Genomic DNA, 22232 nt, shown 5'->3' with positions numbered 1-22232 from the left:
GTGTGTCTCCTCGGGCCAGCATACATGGCACCAGCCTTACGCATGGTGTCCCCGGTTTGCCAGCACAGCCCGGTCGGGCTACGGGGAGCATTCAACCAGGTAAGGTTAGGCAGGCTCGGTGCTCAAGAGCTCCAGTGCGCCTGCACGGTCCGGTCTATCCAGTGCCACCTCCACGTACCAGCCCTCCGGTGGCAGCCCCCCGCACCAGGCTGGTCTCTCCTATTTCTGCCTACAGGGTCTCCCGCCTGTCCGGCGCCGCCAGAGCCTCCCGCCTATTTCTGTGTTTGGCCTGATATGGTTCTCAATCAGAGGCAGCTGTTGATCGTTGTACCTGATTGAGAACCATATTTAGGTAGCCTGGGTTTCACTGTTGGTTTGTGGGTGTTTGTTTCCTGTGTCAGTGTTTGTCGCCACACGGTACTGTTTCGGTTTGGTTATGGCACGTATTAGTTTATTGTTTTTGTATTTCATAGTGTTCAGTGCTTTTCTTATTAAAACCGTCATGAGCACTTAACACGCCGCATCTTGGTCCGATCCTTACTCCTCTTCAGACGAAGAGGAGGAAATCTGCCGTTACATGTTCTTAAATCTCAGAGATAGAATTGTGATGAGGCATATATCTGGGGAAGGGTATGAAACTACTTCTAGAGCATTGAAAGTTTCCAAGAGCACAGTGGTCTCCATCATTGGGAAAGTAAAACATATGGAACTACCCAGACTGATTAGAGCTGGCCATCTGACCAAACTGAGCCTCTGGGCAAGAAGGACCTTGGTCATGGAGGTACTACAGAGTTCATTGACTGAGATGGGAGAACCTGCCAGAAGGACAACAGTCTGTCCAGCCCTCCACCAATCTGGAAGAGCGGCCAGACGGAAGCCAGTCCTAAAAAAAGAAGCACATGACAGCACGCCTGGAGTTTGCAAAAAAGTCACGTGAAAGACTCAGAGCACAAGGCAAAATGGTCTGATTGAAAAATGTAATTCTCTGGCCTGAATGCAAAGCCAGGTGCTGCTCATCGCATGTCTAAAACCATCCCTACCATGAAGTATGGTGCTGGCAGCATCATACTATGGGAATGCTTTTCGGTGGCAGAGACTGGGAGACTGGTAAGGATAGAACAACCTTCAACTGTGGCAAAGATTTACATTCCAACAGGACATTGACCCCAAGCATACAGCCAAAGCAAAGCTGGAATGGCTTCAGAACAAGAATGTGAAAGTCCTTAAGAGGCACAGCCAAAGGCCAGACTTGAAAATATGTGGAAAGACTTGAAGATTGCTGTTCACTGCCACTCTCCATCTAACATAACAGTGCTTGAGAAAATCTGCCAAGAATAAATGGGAGAGAAGACCCAAATCCAGATGTGCAAAGCTGATAGACATACCCAAGACGACTCAAAGCTGATGCAGACATACCCAAGACGACTCAAAGCTGATGCAGACATACCCAAGACGACTCAAAGCTGATGCAGACATACCCAAGATGACTCAAAGCTGTAACCACCGCTAAAGGTGCTTCTATAAAGTATTAACTCAGGGGTGTCCAGAATCTCAAATGTCCAGACATTTCTTTAAACATGTTTTCACTTTGTCATTATGGGGTATTGTGTGAGGGTGGGTGAGAAAAAATAAATTGAATCCATTTTTAATTCTGTCTGTAACACTACAAAATGTGGAATAAGTCAAGGGGTATGAATACTTTCTGAAGGCACTGTACAGTATATTGGCAGAAATCAAATTTAAGGCTTTGCGTTTCGAACATTAATTTAAACTTGAAGCCTCAAATCAAATAAAGAACAAAACCTTTAATGCAAAGATATTGGGTCCATCCATAGAGATAGAAATACAACTATAGAGAGGCTCTATGAGTACACAATGGTACTGTACAGTGGTGTATGTGAGAGGGTTGTACCATTACAAGCACAGGGCTGTAGGTTCTGCACAGCCTCACAGAAGGTCATGCACTCCCCGTCGCTGCACCTCCCACTGTCCACACAGATGGTATTGTCCGGAGCGTTGTCTGGGTTTGGGCACTCACTGCTCTTACCTAAGGTTTTGAGAAGGCGGCGGGGAGAGAGGACATCAAAGAAATTGAGATTCTCCCTCAGGGAGGGGTGAGTAAACAGGGGTGAGTCCCGTTGAGAACAACATATTTTACTAGGGAGCCCTGTATTACAAAGCATCAATGATCAATAAAAAATAAAATCACATCGGTCTGTTTAGCAGTGGCTATCCTGTGTATGAACAGTAGGGGAGGCTTACCTGTGCAGAGGGACATGCCCTTACAGGTGGCGTTGATTGGCTCCTGGCACGGCTTGCCTGCCTGCTGAAACTTGCAGTTCTTACAGCATGGACTGTTCCTGTCACTGGATGTACCCGGACATAGAACACAATAACTTTTGTTTCCATGTGGGGGATGTCACTAATCATCATAGTAGTGTGAATGCACTGGCATGGTGATGATAGAGAGGAATGTTACTGGATAGTATGTTCAATGCAGCCATTTTTTTTATCTCAATATCAAATCCTTTCTGGGTAACAATAAAGTACTTTACTGTGATTATTTTCAATTCAAATGTTTTTTTTTTTTTTTTTTAAATGTAAAGAATGTAAATAGCTTCTTAGAAAAGTGCAATTTCTCAAGCAAGAATGTTGCTAGAACTGTCTGGGAGTGGTCTGAGTGGGGAGGGGAAAACTGAAAACAACCTGTAATTGGCAGAGTGGTTTGGAACTCTCTCTTATTGGTCTATTAACTAAGTTACCGCCTGGTGGTGTCACCAGGCAGGCAAAAACTGCCAAAAGAGGCTGAAATTTCAGGCTGTCTTTTCAAACAGCTTTTACACTAAAATGGCTTCATGGTCATTTTCACAGTATTATTCCAACCAGTGTGAAAATGTATATAAAACACAGGAGGGAAAAAATTCTAATAATCACATTATTGAGAGCACTGGGCCTTTAAACACACAATAGAGAACTGCAATGTCAGTTTACTTTATTATTTTACTGTATATTACGAAATTGACATGATTCTGTATGTAACCATGTTGTAACTCCTACATGACACTGCAAACTAAATTTCCCCAAGGGGACAATAAAGTCAGCCAGTAATAAAGAAAGGCAGGAATTCACTGAAGCCTTTGTAAATGTCATCCTGCCATATGAATTAGTGCACTCAGAGGTGACCATTTTGGGCCGTGTGTGGCGGGTCTCTACCTGCACTGGGACTCGGGCCTGAACTTGCAGTCGGCGGAGCAGCACTGGTCGTCGTTGAGGTGCAGCAGGCCCGGGTCGCACTCCTCCCCTTCCTCAACGCGCAAGTTCCCACACACCTTGCTGTTCCTCTCCTTGAAGCAGATGGGAGCCTTGAGGCGCAGCGTCTTCCCTATGGAGATCTTACTGCAGTTGGAGAAACGCTGTGGGGAGAAGACAAATATAAAGGAAGGGAGGAAGGAAAGAATATAAGGTAAATGTCATGTGAGCATATACGAGTCATTTGACAGAAGATTTGAAGCACACAAGAGCATTACCTTGTTATTGTAGTGGTCCCCGCTCACAGCGATGGGGTACATGACAAACTTGCCCCCGTGGTCGTCGCTAGGGGCGCAGTAGTGCATGCTGTCAGGGTCGTGCTCAGCTCCAAAGTTGTGGCCCAGCTCATGGGTTGTCACCAAATCTGCTTCCTGGTGATGGGAGAAAAAAAACGAAAAAAAAACGTAATGCTTGGAAACCATATATTGACAAGCAACAATTAATAAAGAAATGACATATCTATTATCTTTGGGATATAAAGCATGTAGAATATCTGAGGAGCAGTGACTTGAAGAGGGTCTTGTAAGGTCTAAGTCATTAATATTAGTGATGCATACGGCTGTCTACTCAATCCATGACCCAACACAATGTGCCCCACAGGTTATTCTATCCATGTGTCATTAGACAACATCTCAAACCATCATCTTGACTGAGTACTGCCCATCATCTGACCTATGACCTATGACCCAGAAAGATGTCATGAATTATGCAGTACAGGGAGTTGTTCAGTCCTGGTTCTAGTTTATTCGATAGAGGCTGCAGAAGCCATAGAAATAGCATGGCTGGATTCAGATACTCAATGAGGAACCTACCTTGGTTAGAATGGTTTTGCCATAATTCTTAGTGCTGGTTAAACCAGTGTTGAGGAAACTGGGGTTCTTAACGGAACTAGATGGAAAGAAAGCTGCAGAAAACAAAAAAAGAAATCAGATTCTCAAGCGATTGCTCCTATATTTCTAGTCTATCACACCATTATCAAAACACTAATCATAGTTATTTTATCAGAATTGAGAGGACCTCTGTGAGAGGCTACGCCTTACGTTTAGGGCAGAGGCCCCCCATAGCCTGGGCTTTAGAAGGGGCCACGTAAGCCAAGCCCAGTGTCCCCTCATCAAAGTCCTGATAGGTGAACAGGTGGGCAAGGCACACGGTGCTAGCATTGTCCGCTATGTCTGTGCTAAATTGCTGCAGAGAAAAGAGGTATTGAAAAATGAATGAGAAGAAAATACTAGTCATTACAAGCCAAAAGTATCCCCAGAGTGAGAGTGTTTGTTGTCAATCATGTTTAGGCCCATTCAAGTAAATGTTATTGAAGATTCTACAACATAAAGTTCATACAGTGACCCCCCAAAAAATGTGTCTTCATGTATTCCCTACCTACAGACAACAGAACAATGTACTGGCTACACTCTGTGATGGCATCTGAGTAGATTAGAGTCAGTAGCAGTGTCTCACTTCCAGCAGTTTCTTGACGTCCCACACCTCCTTGCCTTGGATGGGGCTTCCCTTCATGTTGTAGTGGGTCCAGTCCGGCCCAGCCTGGCCAAGCGGCGCTCTGGTCGGCTCCTTGTTGATGATGATCTACAACCAGGACATTACAACTTCTTAAACCCAATTAAGGTTACAGCAATTACTACAGTCCCCATAATGCTCTGCACAAGATATTATGGTCTGGAGAAGATATGGATCATAGACCGCCACAGGCGGTGGTTTCGTAGTAGACGCAGTGTTGCCATTCATTCCCACACAAAGAGCTTCCACGGTCTGCTCCAAAAATGCTTTTTCCAATTAGGGTACTACAGTTATGCTCAGCTTAATTTCTTAACCCAGCACTGACACATAACACACTGAGCTATGGTGTCACTAGTGATATGGAATGATTGGCATGGAAATGACAACGCCAAATGACAACATGCCAAATATTTGCTTACAACTACTACCAACTCACACACACAGCTAACAAATAGTCCCACCTGTTGGATCTGAACACCGTATCCTGTAAACTCGTCATCCCAGGTTGTGTTCCTGTACATGTCGTCCACTCTGTCAATCAACTCAATCTGGGGGAAACAGACAGTATTAGCACAAACCCAGATGATGCCTGCTCCTGGACAGTGGTTCGTTGCAGCACTACACAATTCCAAATGGACCTCATGGCTTTACTTTCAGGCACTTCATGAAGGTCTAAAACACGTCTCAAACTCCTCCCTTGTACTTGATTGATGAATTAAAGGTCACTAATTAGTATAGAACTCCTCTCACCTGCTTGTTTAAGTCTTAATTGAAAGGAAAAAACAAAAACTAGAAGACACTAGAGCTGTGTTCGAATACTCATACTAACCCCACTAAGCATACTATTTGTGATGTAAATTAAGTCTGCAATATGCTTATTTGTCATAAACTCAGCAAAAAAGAAACCGATCCTGTGCAGGTGTTGTTACACGTGGTCTGCCACTGCGAGAATTATCAGCTGTCCGTCCCATCTCCGTGTAGCGCTGTCTTTGGCATCTCACAGTATGGACATTGCAATTTATTTCCCTGGCCACATCCGCAGTCCTCATGCCTCCTCGCAGCATGCCTAAGGTATGTTCACGCAGATGAGCAGGGACCCTGGGCATCTTTCTTTTGGTGTTTTTCAGAGTCAGTAGAAAGGCCTCTTTAGTGTCCTAACTTTTCATAACTGTGACCTTAATTGCCTACCGTCTGTAAGCTGTTCATGTCTTAACGACCGTTCCACAGGTGCATGTTCATTAATTGTTTATGGTTCATTGAACAAGCATGGGAAACAGTGTTAAATGAAGTTCTGTGAAGTTATTTGGATTTTTATGAATTATCTTTGGAAGACAGGGTCCTGAAAAAGGGACGTTTCTTTTTCTGCCGAGTTTAGTATGGATATAGTTAGTATACCAAAAACGTTCCTGCATGTCGTACTAAAATACAAAGTATACAAGCAGTGGACACTATTTCTGTGCTTTTAGGGCCAATAATGCAATTGCTCAGAAAATGAGTGTAGCGTCACAACATTTTCAGATTTTAAGAAAATATGCAGCCGAAGACCGACAAGAGCGGGTACAAATTCATTGCTTTAAAGAATGACAAATGTTAAGAAAATATTGTTATTTGACTTTTCAAATAACTTACGTTACACCTTATGTTAGCTACGCTAGGCTTACGAACCGCATAGTTACAGCAGTTGCTTGTATGTACCGGTATGTTAGCTAGCTACTTAAAGTTAGTTGGCTACTAATGAATCAAACTTGCCAGTATACAGTATTAACTATATGCTATCTAACTACTCAACGTTTATTGACTTGATTATTCACATTCTTAGCCGTATAGTTGTTGTGCATTCTGAATGGATATGGTTGATGAAGTCGTAAGATGTCTAGCTAGTAATTTGTTATGCTAACAAGCTAGCATGATGTTCCACAGCAACAGCATCAACTTCCGGTAGGCAGACAAAGCGCTAGTACACTCAACTGAAAGGATATTGTTCATTTACAGTATACTAAAATGAACAAATAGTATATACTCATTAAGTACGTAGTATACAGTATGTTAGTATGGGTATTCAAACACAGTTTAAGCCTTCCATGGAATGAGTTTGAAACCCCTGGTCTAAAAGCATTGAGTAGGTATGGCACAGGAGGTTGGTGGCACCTTAATTGGGGAGAACAGGCTCGTATCGTGTAAGGAGCGGAATGGTATCAAGTACATCAAACATGGTTTCCAGGTATTTGATGCTGTTCCATTTGCGCGGTTCCGGCCATTATAATGAGCCATCCTGTGAGGCATAATGATAGATTGCTAATAGCTCCACCTTAGGCTCGATGAAAATTTGACCACATGACTTCAACCTATTCGATCTCCTCAGATTTACCTACCATACACCCGAGTGTACAAAACATTAGGAACACCATCCTAATGTTGAGTTGCACCCCCTTTTGCCCTCAAAACATCCTCAATTCGTAGGGACATGGCCAGTACAAGGTGTTGAAAGCATTCAACAGGGATGCTGGCCCATGTTGACTCTAATACTTCCCACAGTTGTGTCAAGTTGTCTGGATGTCCTTTGAATAGTTGGACCATTTTTGACACACAGGAAACTGTTGAGCGCGAAAACCCCAGCAGCGTTGCAGTTCTTGACACACTCAAACCGGTGCGCCTGGCACCTACTACCATACCTCATTCAAAAGACACTTAAATCTTTTGTCTTGCCCATTCACCCTCTGAATAGCACACATACACAATCCATGTCTCAATTGTCTCAAGGCTTAAAAATCTAATTGAAATAAATTAAGTAAGCCCAAATCTATGGATTCCACAACTGGGAATACAGATATGCATCTTTTGGTCACAGATAACTTAAAAATAAATAAATAGGGCTCAGGATCTCATCACGGTATCTTTGTGCATTCAAATTGCCATCAAAAAAATGCAATTGTGTTCGTTTTCCGTAGCTTATGCCTGCCCATATCATAGCCCCACCGCTCTGTTCAATATGTTGACACCAGAAAACCACTCACCCACACAACGCCATTCACGTGGTCTGCAGTTGTAAGGGCCTGTTGGATGTACTGGCAAATTCTCAAAAACAACTTACGGCGGCTTACGGTAGAGAAATTAACTATTTTATCTGGCAACAGCTCTGGTGGACATTCCTCCAGTCAGCATGCCAAAAGCACGCTCCCTCAAACTTGAGACATCTGTGGCATTTTATTGTGTGATAAAATTGCAATTTTGAGTTGGCATTTTATTGTCCCCAGCACAAGGTGCACCTGTAATGATCATGCTGTTTAAATCAGCTTCTTGATATGCCACACCTGTTATGTGGATTATCTTGGACCAACTTTACACTTTACATGTTGTGTTTATATTTTTGTTAAGTATATATTTTTTCCAATATAATTTTTATTCTTTAGAATTTTCCCTTAACACTACCACCCCTTCCCTAATTGGAGTAAACTAGCGGGAAACAATACTTAGGCGTCTATTTCCTGCTTATACATACCAAATACTAATTGAGTGTATGTAAACTTCTGACCCACTGGGAATGTGATGAAATAAATAAAAGCTGAAATAAATCATTCTCTCTATTATTATTCTGACATTTCACATTACTAAAATAAAAGTGGTGATCCTAACTGACCTTAGACAGGGAATTTTTACTAAGATTAAATGTCAGGAATAGTGAAAAACTCAGTTTAAATGTATTTGGCTAAGGTGTATGTAAACTTCCGACTTCAACTGTGTATGTATGTATGTATGTATGTATGTATGTATGTATGTATGTATGTATGTATGTATGTATGTATGTATAAGTACATTATATTGGTTGCAAGAATTATGTATAATAATTTAAATTAAAAACAAAATTTTGAATCAGCCGTCGTTTTGTGTATCAGCTCATAAATCATGTGCCATTGAATCGGTACATCAAAAAATCTCCTCCCAACTATTTTGCAACCTGTATGGTGCAGCTGTATTTCCACACTATGAGGTTGGAATAATACTGTGACTTTTTTGAAAATTATGATAATGCCCTGTTAGTTTAAGAGCAGTTTGAAGAGAACGCCTGAAATGTCAACCTGTTTTGGTGACATCACTAGGCAATAACTTAGTTAATAGACCAATAAGAAAGAGTTCCCAACATTGTTGTTAAGTCATATATTAGGGTTCAGATGACCCTGCAAACTATATTGTTAGGGGATCTGAAAAACCATGATCAGTCAATGGGAAATATCCTTAGTGTTGCGTAAAGTATTTATTTTTAAAGCAATAATCGGTAGAAATGTTACAAATAGGGAGGTTCAGGAGCCTCGTAAGACATCACAGTAAAATGGAGGGATGTATCGCACAAGGAAATTGCTAAATGGCGTTATACTGTGAAAGATGGGTTAATCTGTGGACACCGGAGGGTTGGCGTTATACTGGGAAAGATGGGTTAATCTGTGGACATGGGGGGGAATGGAGTTTTACTGTGAAAGATGGGTTAATCTGTGGACATGGGAGGGCTGAAGTTATACTGTGAAAGATGGGTTAATCTGTGGACATGGGAGGGCTGGAGTTATACTGTGAAATATGGATTAATCTGTGGACATGGGAGGGTTGGCGTTATACTGGGAAAGATGGATTAATCTGTGGACACCGGAGGGTTGGCGTTATACTGGGAAATATGGGTTAATCTGTGGACACCGGAGGGTTGGCGTTAAGATCACAATGAATGGTGGATTGGCCGCTGTGGGTGAAAATCCAGCACTTGAAAAAAGAGGAAAATAGGAATATGTATAATTATTTAACTACATACAGTGGGGCAAAAAAGTATTTAGTCAGCCACCAATTGTGTAAGTTATCCCACTTAAAAAGATGAGAGGCCTGTAATTTTCATCATAGGCACACCTCAACTATGACAGACAAAATGAGGGGGAAAAAATCCAGAAGATCACATTGTAGGATTTTTTATGAATTTATTTGCAAATGATGGTGGAAAATAAGTATTTGGTCAATAACAAAAGTTTATCTCAACACTTTGTTATATACCCTTTGTTGGCAATGACAGAGGTCAAACGTTTTCTGTAAGTCTTCACAAGGTTTTCACACACTGTTGCTGATATTTTGGCCCATTCCTCCATGCAGATCTCCTCTAGAGCAGTGATGTTTTGGGGCTGTTGCTGGGCAACACGGTCTTTCAACTCCCTCCAAAGATTTTCTATGGGGTTGAGATCTGGAGACTGGCTAGGCCACTCCAGGACCTTGAAATGCTTCTAGCGAAGCCACTCCTTTGTTGCCCGGGCGGTGTGTTTGGGGTCATTGTCATGCTGAAAGACCCAGCCACGTTTCATCTTCAATGCCCTTGCTGATGGAAGGAGGTTTTCACTCAAAATCTCACGATACATGGCCCCATTCATTCTTTCCTTTACACGGATCAGTCGTCCTGGTCCCTTTGCAGAAAAACAGCCCCAAAGCATGATGTTTCCACCCCCATGCTTCACAGTAGGTATGGTGTTCTTTGGATGCAACTCAGCATTCTTTGTCCTCCAAACACGATGAGTTGAGTTTTTACCAAAAAGTTATATTTTGGTTTCATCTGACCATATGACGTTCTCCCAATCTTCTTCTGGATCATCCAAATGCTCTCTAGCAAACTTCAGACGGGCCTGGACATGTACTGGCTTAAGCAGGGGGACACCTCTGGCACTGCAGGATTTGAGTCCCTGGCTGCGTAGTGTGTTACTGATGGTAGGCTTTGTTACTTTGGTCCCAGCTCTCTGCAGGTCATTCACTAGGTCCCCCCGTGTGGTTCTGGGATTTTTGCTCACAGTTCTTGTGATCACTTTGACCCCACGGAGTGAGATCTTGCGTGGAGCCCCAGATCGAGGGAGATTATCAGTGGTCTTGTATGTCTTCCATTTCCTGATAATTGCTCCCACAGTTGATTTCTTCAAACCAAGCTGCTTACCTATTGCAGATTCAGTCTTCCCAGTCTGGTGCAGGTCTACAATTTTGTTTCTGTTGTCCTTTGTCTGTCATAGTTGAAGTGTACCTATAATGAAAATTACAGTCCTCTCTCATCTTTTTAAGTGGGAGAACTTGCACAATTGGTGGCTGACTAAATACTTTTTTGCCCCACTGTATAATGTGTACATGAAGTATTGTTGTCCCTTAGTTTACTATAATCAGGGTAGGGATGGTAGGGGGGAAGTATAAATAAATAAAAAGGGGATTAGAAATTATACAAAACAATTACATTGATAGAACCCACAATCTGCAATATTAAATCTTTATTTGGTACATAATAGGCACTTACTATAGTAATTTTTTTATTTAACCTCTTGAGATGGGAATAACTGTTTTTTATTACTTTGTTCTCATCATGACAGAATGTTAAAATTAGGTGAAATAAAACTTTTTTTCCCATCAAATTACTCCACCCAAAAGGGACTAATTTCGTGGAATGCAGATTTTTTTGGGCACTGATCATTTAGACAAATCACGATGTAACAGGTACTCGCATCTTTCAAATTTCGGAAGAGGAAAGGACATTTGGCCCATAGACTTGCCTAGAAACTGGCTGCAAGTTTCCCTTTAGAGGGGTAAATACTTCGCTAGTCTCGTTAGTATCCTTTCTAACACGTCGCCCCGGAGAACTTAAAAATCGAACATCCGACACAATAATGCAAGATTTTAGATCTGGGTATCTGAGATTAGTTTGGGACTCTCACCAGGTAGTTGAGTGTAATGCTCTCCTCTCCGCGGCCCATGTGTTTGAAGAAGCGGTAGTCGGCCACCAGGGCTAGAGGACAGGTGTTCTTCTTGTGGTTGTGGGTCACTCTCTTCTCTCTGTGGAGGGAATCTATGATGGGAGGAAGGAAGGAGAGGAGGAGAGAAACACTGTAAGAAGTCACAGCTGGGAGAATGAGTGAATGAGGCCAGCACTTAAGTTCCAACTGTTCGGTGCCCTTGTATTCACATTCCGTTTGCCTATGAACTGATTTCATGCAGTATACTATACAGTGGCATGAAAATGTATGTGAACCCTTTGGAATTACCTGGATTTCTGAATAAATTAGTCAAAGAAATTTGATTTGATCTTCATCTAAGTCACAACAATAGATAAACACAGTGTGCTTAAATTAATAACACAGAAATTATTGTATTTTTCTTGTCTATATTGAATACATCATTTAAACATTCACAGTGTAGGTTGGAAAAAGTATATGAACCCCTAGGCTAACGACTTTTCCAAAAGCTAATTGGAGACAGGAGACAGCTAACCTGGAGTCCAATCAATGAGACGAGATTGGAGATGTTGGTTAGAGCTACCCTGCCCTACTAAAAAATAAAATGTATAAAAAAAATAAAATGGAGTTTGCTAGTCACAAGAAGCATTGCCTGATGTGAACCATGCCTCGAACAAAAGAGATCTCAGAATAATTTTAGTTGACTTGCATAAATCTGGAAATTGTTATGAAGGGGTTAAACCAAGGCCTAACACCTTTAAAAAGGTTAATAAATTGTGTTATGATAAACTGTAAGGCCTCTTCAAGGAGACCTGTGTGTGTGTGTGTGTGTGTGTGTGTGTGTGTGTGTGTGTGTGTGTGTGTGTGTGTGTGTGTGTGTTAACACCTGTTTTGAGTGTTGTGCCCTTCAGACACTATCAGAAGGCGGAAACCGCCTACATTCATACTCCTCCTGTCTGGGCCCCACCTGGCTGAGGTTCTGAGAATATGACTGGCTTCCCGAGAACACAAGGCTGCCGCAGGCCTGATGAAAACAGTCACCTGTCAGAAGATGCTTGGACTCGTTCACTTTGTTATGCCTCCATTCTTGTGATGAAAGGTCAAGTTTCAGGCAACCCAATTCTGAGCTTTTAATTGCTTACCAGATGGTTGCTGCTGTCAGGGGAAGGTTAGATTTATTAAAATGTTGTTGCCAAGGAAACTAACACAAGGAGGACTGGGAGAGGCTATATGAGTTACAGGATGTCTTAAGACACTTTGCAGAACCTGGGGAGAGCTATCATATACTGTACTCTGTACCAACTTCTGCCTACAATTGTATTACTAAAAGATCATTTTAATACTTAAACAGAGTCTGTGTTTCCTTTCTACTACCAATATATAAAAGTTTGACAATTATATAGACCTGACCATCTGTTGAATAAATTGACCAATAGTTACAAAAGTATCTCTAAAAGCATTGATGTCCATCAGTCCATGGTAAGACAAATTGTCTATAAATGGAGAAAGTTCAGCACTGTTGCTACTCTCCTTAGGAGTGGCCGTCCTGTAAAGATGACTGCAAGAGCACAGTGCAGAATGCTAAATAAGGTTAAGAAGAATCCTCGAGAGTCAGCTAAAGACTTACAGAAATCTCTGAAACATGCTAACATCTCTGACGAGTCTACAATATGTAAAACACTAAACAAGAATGGTGTTCATGGGAGGACACCAGGGAAGAAGCCACTGCTGTCAAAAAAACCATTGCTGCACATCTGAAGTTCGCAAAAGAGCACCTGGATTTTCCACAGAGCTTCTGGCAAAATATTCTGTAGACAGATTAAACTTTTGTTTAATTGTTTGGAAGGAACACAAAACACGTGGAGAAACAAAAAAGGTACAGCACACCAACATAAAAACCTAATCCCAACTGTAAAGTATGGTGGAGGGAGCATCATGGTTTGGGGCTGCTTTGCTATCTCAGGGCCTGGACAGCTTGCTATTGTCGACGGAAAAATGTATTCCCAAGTTTATCAAGACATTTTGCAGGAGAATGTTTGGCTGTCTGTCCGCCAATTGATGCTCAACAGAAGTTGGGTGATGCAACAGGACAATGACCCAAAACAGAAGTAAATCAACAACAGAATTGAGTCCTGACCTCAATTTAAAATGCGGTGGCATGACCTCGAGAGTGGTTCACACCAGACATCCTAAGAATATTGCTGAACTGAAACAGTTTTGTAAAGATGAATGGACCAAAATTCCTCCTGACCATTGTACAGGTCTGATCCGCAACTACAGAAAACATTTGGTTGAGTTTATTGCTGCCAAAGGAGGGTCAACCAGTTATTAAATCCAAGGTTTCACATACTTTTTCCAACCTACACTGTTTATACGGTGTGTTCAATAAAAACAAGAAAAACGTCAAATAGTTTGTGTTACTAGTTTAAGCAGACTGTTAGTCTTTTGTTGTGACTTAGATGAAGATCATATCAAATTGTATGACCAATATATGCAGAGATCCAGGTAATTCCAAAGGGTTCACATACTTTTTCTTGACACTATTTGTTCAGAAGAGTAAAATTAAAAATGTAAGATATAGGCCCAGCTGATGAATTCTTTACTATAGAGTCATTTTCAGAACTGTCAGATTTCCAACGTTGTGTTTAGTCAAATGAATCAACACCACTTATTCTATGAGGAGGAAGACTGGCTGTGTGGCTTGTAGGATTCATCATTACAAGAATCTGTAAACAAAATAGCAAAGCACTACTTTCGGAATAAACATTTTTATTAACCCTTATTTGAAATGCACAGGTTATTCCATCTGTAGAATAATAGCTTCTGCTCAGCTCAGAAGCCACACTGTACAGCATGTGTCAATTCAAACTAACTATGTTAATTCCCTTCCGATTACATCCATTTGGAGTGGGCCTGGTGTATCATACGTAGTGTGTCTTAGGCTACACATCACAGTCAACAGCCCCCCCACAAAGACAAGTCAATCATGTGCTCTCCTTCCCTCCACAAGACCTCAGATTCTTCTGTAGAGAACCACAGCATGTGGGTGTACTCACTATGGCTTCCCCTCCGTGTATTACATACAACAGCTCTCATGAATTCTAATGCTTCTGTGGAGATCATTCACCTCATTTTCCACACAGTTTTTTTGAAGAGGACATTGTCTTGAGTGCCTTCAGATTTCCCCCAGGTCATTGTCATTCTAATGAACTTTACATTTTACAGGCAGCACAAAGGAATCAGAGCTTTATATAACACCCTGTTGCCAGCCTATGGAACATAGGGTTTAACATTAAAGGGTTTTTATTCATTGTGAGGCTGTGTGGGGACAAGATAGATTGGGCGCCCACCTACCTACTACCTCTTCTCCTCAAGGAATCATCTTCCTCCTTTCCCTACCTCCTCACACTAAGGTTGTATAAGGTAGCTTCTAATGTTTGACTCCTACACACTTTTGCACACCACACACACAAGCACTCGGTCTATGCGTATGAAACATGCATAAATGGGGTGTCTCCTACTCTGTATATAGGCCTATACTGTCGAACACACACACACTCCATACCCTCCCGTGCCTCTCCACCTCTGGCGGCCTCTGGTAGCAGGTCCTGGGCCCCAGCGTGGATGTATCCACACACTTTGGGCGAGGCCAGGCGACTGAGGTTCCGGATGTCCTCAGAGCGATATACCAACAGACGGCCATCGGGGGGCACCTCGGTGAACCTCCAAAGGGGCTGAGGAGAGAGGGAAGAGGGGGATGGAGAGAGAGGAATAAGAGAGAGAAAAAGAAAGAGAGAGCGAGAGAGGATGAAGGAGTAGGAGAAGTAGGATTGGTTAGATAAAGTATTCTACCAAAACAAAGGCTAGCGCTGGTTTATTTAGCTGATAGTTTTATCTCTTTTTCCCAGCAACTGTTTTAAGACACTTTTTCTGGCCTAATTTAAACCAAGGGGTTGGAACCGGAATTATTTTCCAATTGTTTCATTCTGAACAGAACCACTTTCTTTCCCGTTCCACTGTTCCTACCAGCAAAATAAAGTTCTGAACCGGTTGGATCTCAAAAAGTACTGGTTTATATCGTTCCTTTGACTTCCTTTTTAAACCTGTGAAGTCAACCGTTTTTTTACATTTAGCTCATTATATTACTTCACCAATCAGTGCGGATAGAGCAGGCAAGCTAGTTGTTTACATGCGTGATGGACATGCGTGTAGCCAATGTATGCCATTTTCCGGGTGGGGAGAGAGGGTTGAGGAGTAGGATTGAAGTGCTGGGCATCTTATGACATGCATTATCTGAATTAGGTCCACAGAATTATACCTAGGAGGGGCGGCTTCTGTGGAGGAACTTTGAATGTCCTTGGAGCTAGCTCGCTAACAAGCGTGAGCTAGCTAGCTAAAAAGCTTGTATGTGCAGAGCGGCACCAGAATTTAAAAAACACGTCTTACCTTTTTGTAGTTAATAAATCCAACGTGAAACGTGATAACTGGCCTATAGTATCCTTAAATAGTGTTAAACAAGTTAACCCATTATTCTCTAGCTATTTAAAAAATATCTCTCCTATCTTCTAAATGACGGTTGCAATGTCAGTACAGTAGACTGTTTTGGAGGGGGGAAGGGCAGGTAGCCTAAACACACAGACATTGGCAAAGATTTTCAGCTTGCAGGTGGACACTGGAATACACTTTTGAGTGAAAGAGCTTTGCATAGGAACTTTGTTGCTTTTTTTATGTGGGACAAAACAAAAAAATGCCTGGAATGTAAAATAACATTATTAACCGGTTCCCATGCTTTTAAAATAATGGTTCCATTCCGGAACAGTATGGATCACTCTCGTTCCAGGTTCCGTTTCAGTTCCTTGAAAAATATAATTTTCCGTTTCTCTGTTCTGTTCCCTGAACCAGTTCCAACCCCTGCTTTAAAAACTTTAAAGCAATGCTCCTGTTTTGAGATTTACCTCTATGTTGTACTCTGTCTCCTCTGTCAGGATGTGGGCCGAGAACTCGTCCCCGTCTATGTGTGCCTGAACACGGGAGTGCTCCTCGCCTACACACACACGATTTTAAGGTATTCTTCTCAGTACTCACTCTCTCACACACACAGAAATGGAAGCACACACACAAAACATTCCATATAAAACCAACAAAACAAATACCCTCCAGACTCACCTACAAGATGTCCGGTAAAGTAGTTCTGCAGCTGAACATCATAGCGGTCTTCCTTCCCTTGCTTATCTACAAACACAGCTTTGAAGTCCTCAGTGAACAAGTCTGTGTTAGTTGTCAAGTAAAGCTTAAAATGTCTGCGGAAAAAAAATCTATTACAGTTTGATGGATAGAAACATGAGGAATGTACATATTCTGGTTTATTGAGGGTACAGATAACATTTTAACTTTGCAAATGGTCTGTTTCAATTGCACTGAAAATCCATGCACTCTAGTCATTAGGCCATGGCAATGATAAAAAGCCATTCCAGTAACAATGTAAAAACACATAGGAGTAGGACTTAGCAGGGAGGACTAGAACCTCTGAGAAAAGTTACAGATAATTGAGACAGTGATAGTCTATTTCTCCAACCCCTAACATCATATGATCTTTCCTAAGCACTGGGCGGCATCAGAATGATATGAAACCATTGAACATCAACTTGTTTTGCTTGCTTTTGAATGTTACACGAGTGGGTGGAAGCACCTCATTGAGTATAATGGAGTATTAGCTGTTTTTCCCTTACATTTTAGTCATTTAGCAGACGCTCTTAGCTTACGATGTAGAAGTCCCATATTTTTTTTAACCTTTATTTAACTAGGCAAGTCAGTTAAGAACAATTTCTTATTTTCAATGACGGCCTAGGAACAGTGAGTTAACTGCCTGTTCAGGGGCAGAACGACAGATTTGTACCTTGTCAGCTCAGGGATTTGAACTTGCAAACATTTAGTTTACTAGTCCAACTCTCTAACCACTAGGCTACCCTGTTTGTGTGTGTGCTTCCATTTCTGTGTGCATGTGTGTGTGTGTGTGTGTGTGTGTGTGTGTGTGTGTGTGTGTGTGTGTGAGTATTGAGAAGAATACCTTAAAATCGTGTGTAGCCTAGAGACTTTGTGCCACCTACCTCTTGAGGGCACTGAAGCTGACAATGCGCTCCAGCTGGGACTCTGTGTGGACGTCCCTCTTCCTGAGTGAGTGCTGCTGGAGGCCGGACACGGGCAGCACCTCAAAGTCAGACAGCAATGAGCTCAGAGCCTCTGGAATAAGGGAAGAGTCATATGAGGAGAGTGAGAGGGCCAGTCCTATGTAGCTCAGTTGGTAGAGCGTGGCGCTTGCAACGGTAGGATAGTAGGTTCAATTTCCGGGACCACTTTTACATAAAACTTATGCATGCATGACTGTATGTCGCTTTGCATAAAAGCATCTGCTAAATGGCATGTTATCTCTATATCAGTACCAGAAAAAAGTTTGGACACACCTACTCATTCAAGGTTTTTTTTTTATTTTTACTATTTTCAACATTGTAGAATGATCGTGAATACATCAAAACTATGAAATAACATATATGGAATCATATATTAATCAAAAAACTTGTTAAACAAATAAAAATATATTATATTTGAGATTATTCAAAAGTTGCCACCCTTTGTGTAACCGATGTGAAATGGCTAGCTTGTTAGCGGGGTGACGGCTAATAGCATTTCAATCGGTGACGTCACTCGCTCTGAGACCTTGAAGTAGTTGTTCCCTTTGCTCTGCGCGATAGGTAACGATGCTTCGAGTGTGGTTGTTGTCGATGTGTGCAGAGGGTCCCTGGTTTGAGCCCAGGTAGGGGTGAGGAGAGGGACAGAAGCTATACAGTTACATTTGCACACTCTTTGCAGTCTCTCAACCAGCTTCATAAGGTAGTCACCTGAAATGCGTTTCAATTAACAGTTGTGCCTTGTTAAAAGTTCCTTTGTGGGACTATCATTTGTTTTTCAACAGGACAATGACCCAACACACCTCCAGGCTGTGTAAGAACTATTTGACCAAGGAGGAGAGTGATGGAGTGTTGCATCAGATGACCTGACCTCCACAATCACCCGACCTCAACCCAATTTAGATAGTTTGGGATTGGTTGGACCGCAGAGTGAAGGAAAAGCAGCCAACAATTGCTCAGCATATTTGGAAACTCTGTCAAGACTGTTGGAAAAGTATTCCAGGTGAAGCTGGTTGAGAGAATGCCAAGTGTGCAAAGCTGTCATCAAGGCAAATGGTGGCTACTTTGAAAAATCTCAAATATATTTTGATTTATTTAACACTTTTTTGGTTACTCATTGATTCCATGTGTGTTATTTCATAGTTTTGATCTTTGGACACACCTACTCATTCAAGGGTTTTTGTTAATTTGTACTATTTCTACATTGTCATCATTATTATTGTACAAACTATGAAATAACATATATGGAATCATGTAGTAACCAAAAAAAAAAAAAAAGTGTTGAATAAATCAAAATATATTTTATATTTGACATTCTTCAAAGTAGCCACCCTTTACTTTGATGACAGCTTTGCACACACTTGGCATTCTCTCAAACAGCTTCACCTGGAATGCTTTTCCAATAGTCTTGAAGGAGTTCCCACATATGCTGAGCACTTGTTGGCTGCTTTTCCAACCTGACAGGTTGCATCACTGACTGGTATGGCAACTGCTCGGCCTACGTCCGCAAGGCACCACAGAGGGTAGTGAGTACGGCCCAGTACATCACCGGGGCCAAGCTTCCTGCCGCCCAGGACCTCTACACCAGGTGGTGTTAGGGGAAGGCCCTAAAAATTGTCAAAGACTCCAGCCACCCTAGTCATGTTCTCTCTGCTACAGCACGGCAAGCGGTACCGGAGTGCCAAGTCTAGGTTCAAGAGGCTTCTGAACAGATTCTACCCCCAAGCCATAAGACTCCTGAACACCTAATCAAATTGCTACCCAGACAATTTACAATCTCCCCTCCCCTCCTCTTTTACCCTGCTGCTACTACTCTCTGTTATTATCTATGCATAGTCACTTTAATAACTCTACCTACATGTACATATTACCACAATTACCTCGACTAACATATTGCAGCAATACGACCATGAAGGCCTGATTCACGCAGTCTCCTCTGAACAATTGATGTTGAGCTGTGCCTGTTACTTGAACTGATTTGAAGAACTGATTTGTTCTGCAATTCTATTTGGGCAGTAAACTCTAATGAACTTGTCCTCTGCAGCAGAGGTAACTCTGGGTCTTCCTTTCCTGCGGTGATCCTCATGAGAGCCAATTTAATTGTAGTGCTTGATGGTTTTTACGACTGCACTTGAAGAAACTTTCAAAGTTCTTGAACTTTTCCAGATTGACTGAAAATTCATGTCTTAAATTAATGATGGACTGTCATTTCTCTTTGCTTATTTGAGCTGTTCTTGCCATAATATGGACTTGATCTTTTACCAAATAGGGCTATCTTCTGTATACCACCCCTACTTGTCACAACACAACTGATTGGCTCAAATGCATTAAGGAAAGAACTTCCACAAATTAACTTTTAACAAGGCACACCTGTTAATTGAAAGGCATTCCAGGTGGCTACCTCATGAAGCTGGTTAAGACAATGCCAAAAGTTTCCAATCCTGTCATCAAGACAATGGATGGCTACTTGAACAATCTCAAAAATAAAATATATTTTCATTTGTTTAACACTAATTTGGTAACTACATGATTCCATATGTGTCATTTCATAGTTTTGATGTCTTCACTATTATTCTACAATGTAGAAAATAGTCAAAATAAAGAAAAACCCTGGAATGAGTAGGTGTTTCCAAACTTTTGACTGGTACTGAACACACACACACACACACACACACACACATGGCTCAACTCCCTCAATGTAACTCCAATAAAGTGAAAATGGTAACATTCAATATCATCGGTACAGTGGTCACCAACCCTTGTCCCAATGAGCTTCAAATGTGCAGGCTTTGGTTCTAACCCAGTAGTAACACACCTGATTCATGTATTAATCATGGTCTTCCTGATTAGCTGAATCAGATGTGTTAGTGCTGGAACAAAACCCTGGTTTATTTTTAGTGATCTCTGCAGTAGCCTATACTCTACTCGCTCTGTGGCAAATAATATTGGATTGATGCAGCACTGAGTAACAGTTAGTAGTCTAAAATACATTTTTACCATGAATCTTTCAGAGGATTCAGCCAAAATGGAACAGCCAAAATGGAAGTTTCTCACTTCCTCTTGAAAGCTGTCATGTAGCTAGTTCCTTCCTGTCTAAAGGGCTCTACACAGTCTATGAAACAGATCCAACAGAGCATAGTTCTACATACTTTTGCGAGGCTGAATTTTGTGTAGACTGAAATCCCTGTGGAGAGCCTTTAATGACACACAGCCTACAAATATATTGTCAACACTGTCTTTGTGGGGTTAGTCAGAGCATTACACCTTCCTAATTAAAACAAATTAAGCATGGTTTAAATTTTAACTAGGTACTTAATTGACATCCTCAGCCTGTGACAATTTCAAGCTATGGGCCTATATGGGCGGCAGGTAGCCTAGTGGTTAGAGCTTTGGGCCAGTAACTGAAAGGTTGCTTGATCGAATCCAAGGTAGACAAGGTAAAAATATGTAATTCTGTCCCTGAACAAGGAAGTTAACCCACTGTTCCTAGGCCGTCATTGTAAATTAGAATTTGTTCTTAACTGACTTACCTAGTTAAATAGACAAATACCAATCTTAATTTAACAAATTATTTCAGGGGTGGCCAACACCGGAAAGCTATGCGTACACGTTTGTTGTTTCAGCACATCACTACAGGTTATGTAAAACATTGAATTGCGATCTTGCTAGATAAGATTGGGAACACATGTATTATTCAATCCATGAGGTTGCGCAGGTATTTGTTCCTGCCAGTGCCATACATCTGTAGCTAGTTAACTAACAAAATATTTCAGTTGAATCACAAGATGTGATGAGACTAGAATTGAAGATCACTGCTCTGGCACCACTGGAAAAGGAATAGCCACCCTGTCTTGATTAATTTGAAAGCACACAGTTGATGCACGTCAGTCACTACGATGCTGAATACCAGACATTCCATCTAGCTAGATAGCGAATAAGATTTTCTTCGGGACTTGCTAACAACATTAGCTGTCTAGTTAACTAACAAACGAGTTATCTAGCGAACACTATCGTCAAACTTTAGCAATTGAAGATGTAGCTAACTAACAGCCTAATTTGCATACATTTGACTGACAGCTTGCTCATCTAGAACATGTCTGCTAGCCACTAGCTAGGTTAACGTTACTCACCGAACTCTGTGTCATTTTCCCGTGTTTCTTCCTCAGTGGCCCTTGATTTAATCGCACAATTGACCCAACAAGGAGCCAAAAAGGTCACAAGTACCAGATACTTCATCATGACGTTAAAAGCGCTTACTCCACCTGTGTCATTATTGCAAGTTGTTGAATAATGTCAACACAGGAACCGTTAACCAGGCTAGGCAGAGCAGGTGTAGCACCGAGGTAAAATTAGTTTTATGTTGGATATTCTGGTTCTCTCGTCAATGACTGTTGTACCAATCATCCCATCACTGGTGTAGTTGAAGATATTGGCAGATATAGGCCATATACCCCCTTACTATTCCTGTTAGCATTTGCGTGTACTCACTTCTTAATCC

At 41.6% G+C, this 22232-nt stretch overlaps 1 protein-coding gene across 2 annotated transcripts in view; it reads right to left on the bottom strand.

The window, feature by feature from the left end:
- LOC110498110 (disintegrin and metalloproteinase domain-containing protein 17) overlaps positions 1 to 22232 on the bottom strand; it is a 31149-nt gene extending 8917 nt beyond the window's left edge. The window contains exons 1-14 of one of the 2 annotated variants that reach the window (XM_036955074.1): positions 21865 to 22232; positions 17657 to 17789; positions 16716 to 16849; positions 16505 to 16593; positions 15115 to 15283; positions 11532 to 11662; positions 5283 to 5369; positions 4765 to 4890; positions 4350 to 4494; positions 4122 to 4213; positions 3528 to 3680; positions 3214 to 3413; positions 2263 to 2366; positions 1913 to 2047 (exon numbers count right to left, since the gene is read on the bottom strand). In XM_036955074.1, coding sequence (XP_036810969.1) covers positions 1913 to 2047; positions 2263 to 2366; positions 3214 to 3413; positions 3528 to 3680; positions 4122 to 4213; positions 4350 to 4494; positions 4765 to 4890; positions 5283 to 5369; positions 11532 to 11662; positions 15115 to 15283; positions 16505 to 16593; positions 16716 to 16849; positions 17657 to 17789; positions 21865 to 21973 — 1807 coding nt within the window. In that variant the 5' untranslated portion in view covers positions 21974 to 22232. The remainder of the gene's footprint in view (positions 1 to 1912; positions 2048 to 2262; positions 2367 to 3213; positions 3414 to 3527; positions 3681 to 4121; positions 4214 to 4349; positions 4495 to 4764; positions 4891 to 5282; positions 5370 to 11531; positions 11663 to 15114; positions 15284 to 16504; positions 16594 to 16715; positions 16850 to 17656; positions 17790 to 21864) is intronic. The other variant, XM_021574703.2, reaches the window with a different exon arrangement.

This window comes from Oncorhynchus mykiss, chromosome 19 (genome assembly GCF_013265735.2).
Source record: "Oncorhynchus mykiss isolate Arlee chromosome 19, USDA_OmykA_1.1, whole genome shotgun sequence".
In the NCBI taxonomy this organism is placed as follows: Eukaryota; Metazoa; Chordata; class Actinopteri; order Salmoniformes; family Salmonidae; genus Oncorhynchus; species Oncorhynchus mykiss.
Note: the sequence above shows the minus strand (reverse complement) of the source record. Positions and strands in the feature narration are given on the sequence as shown.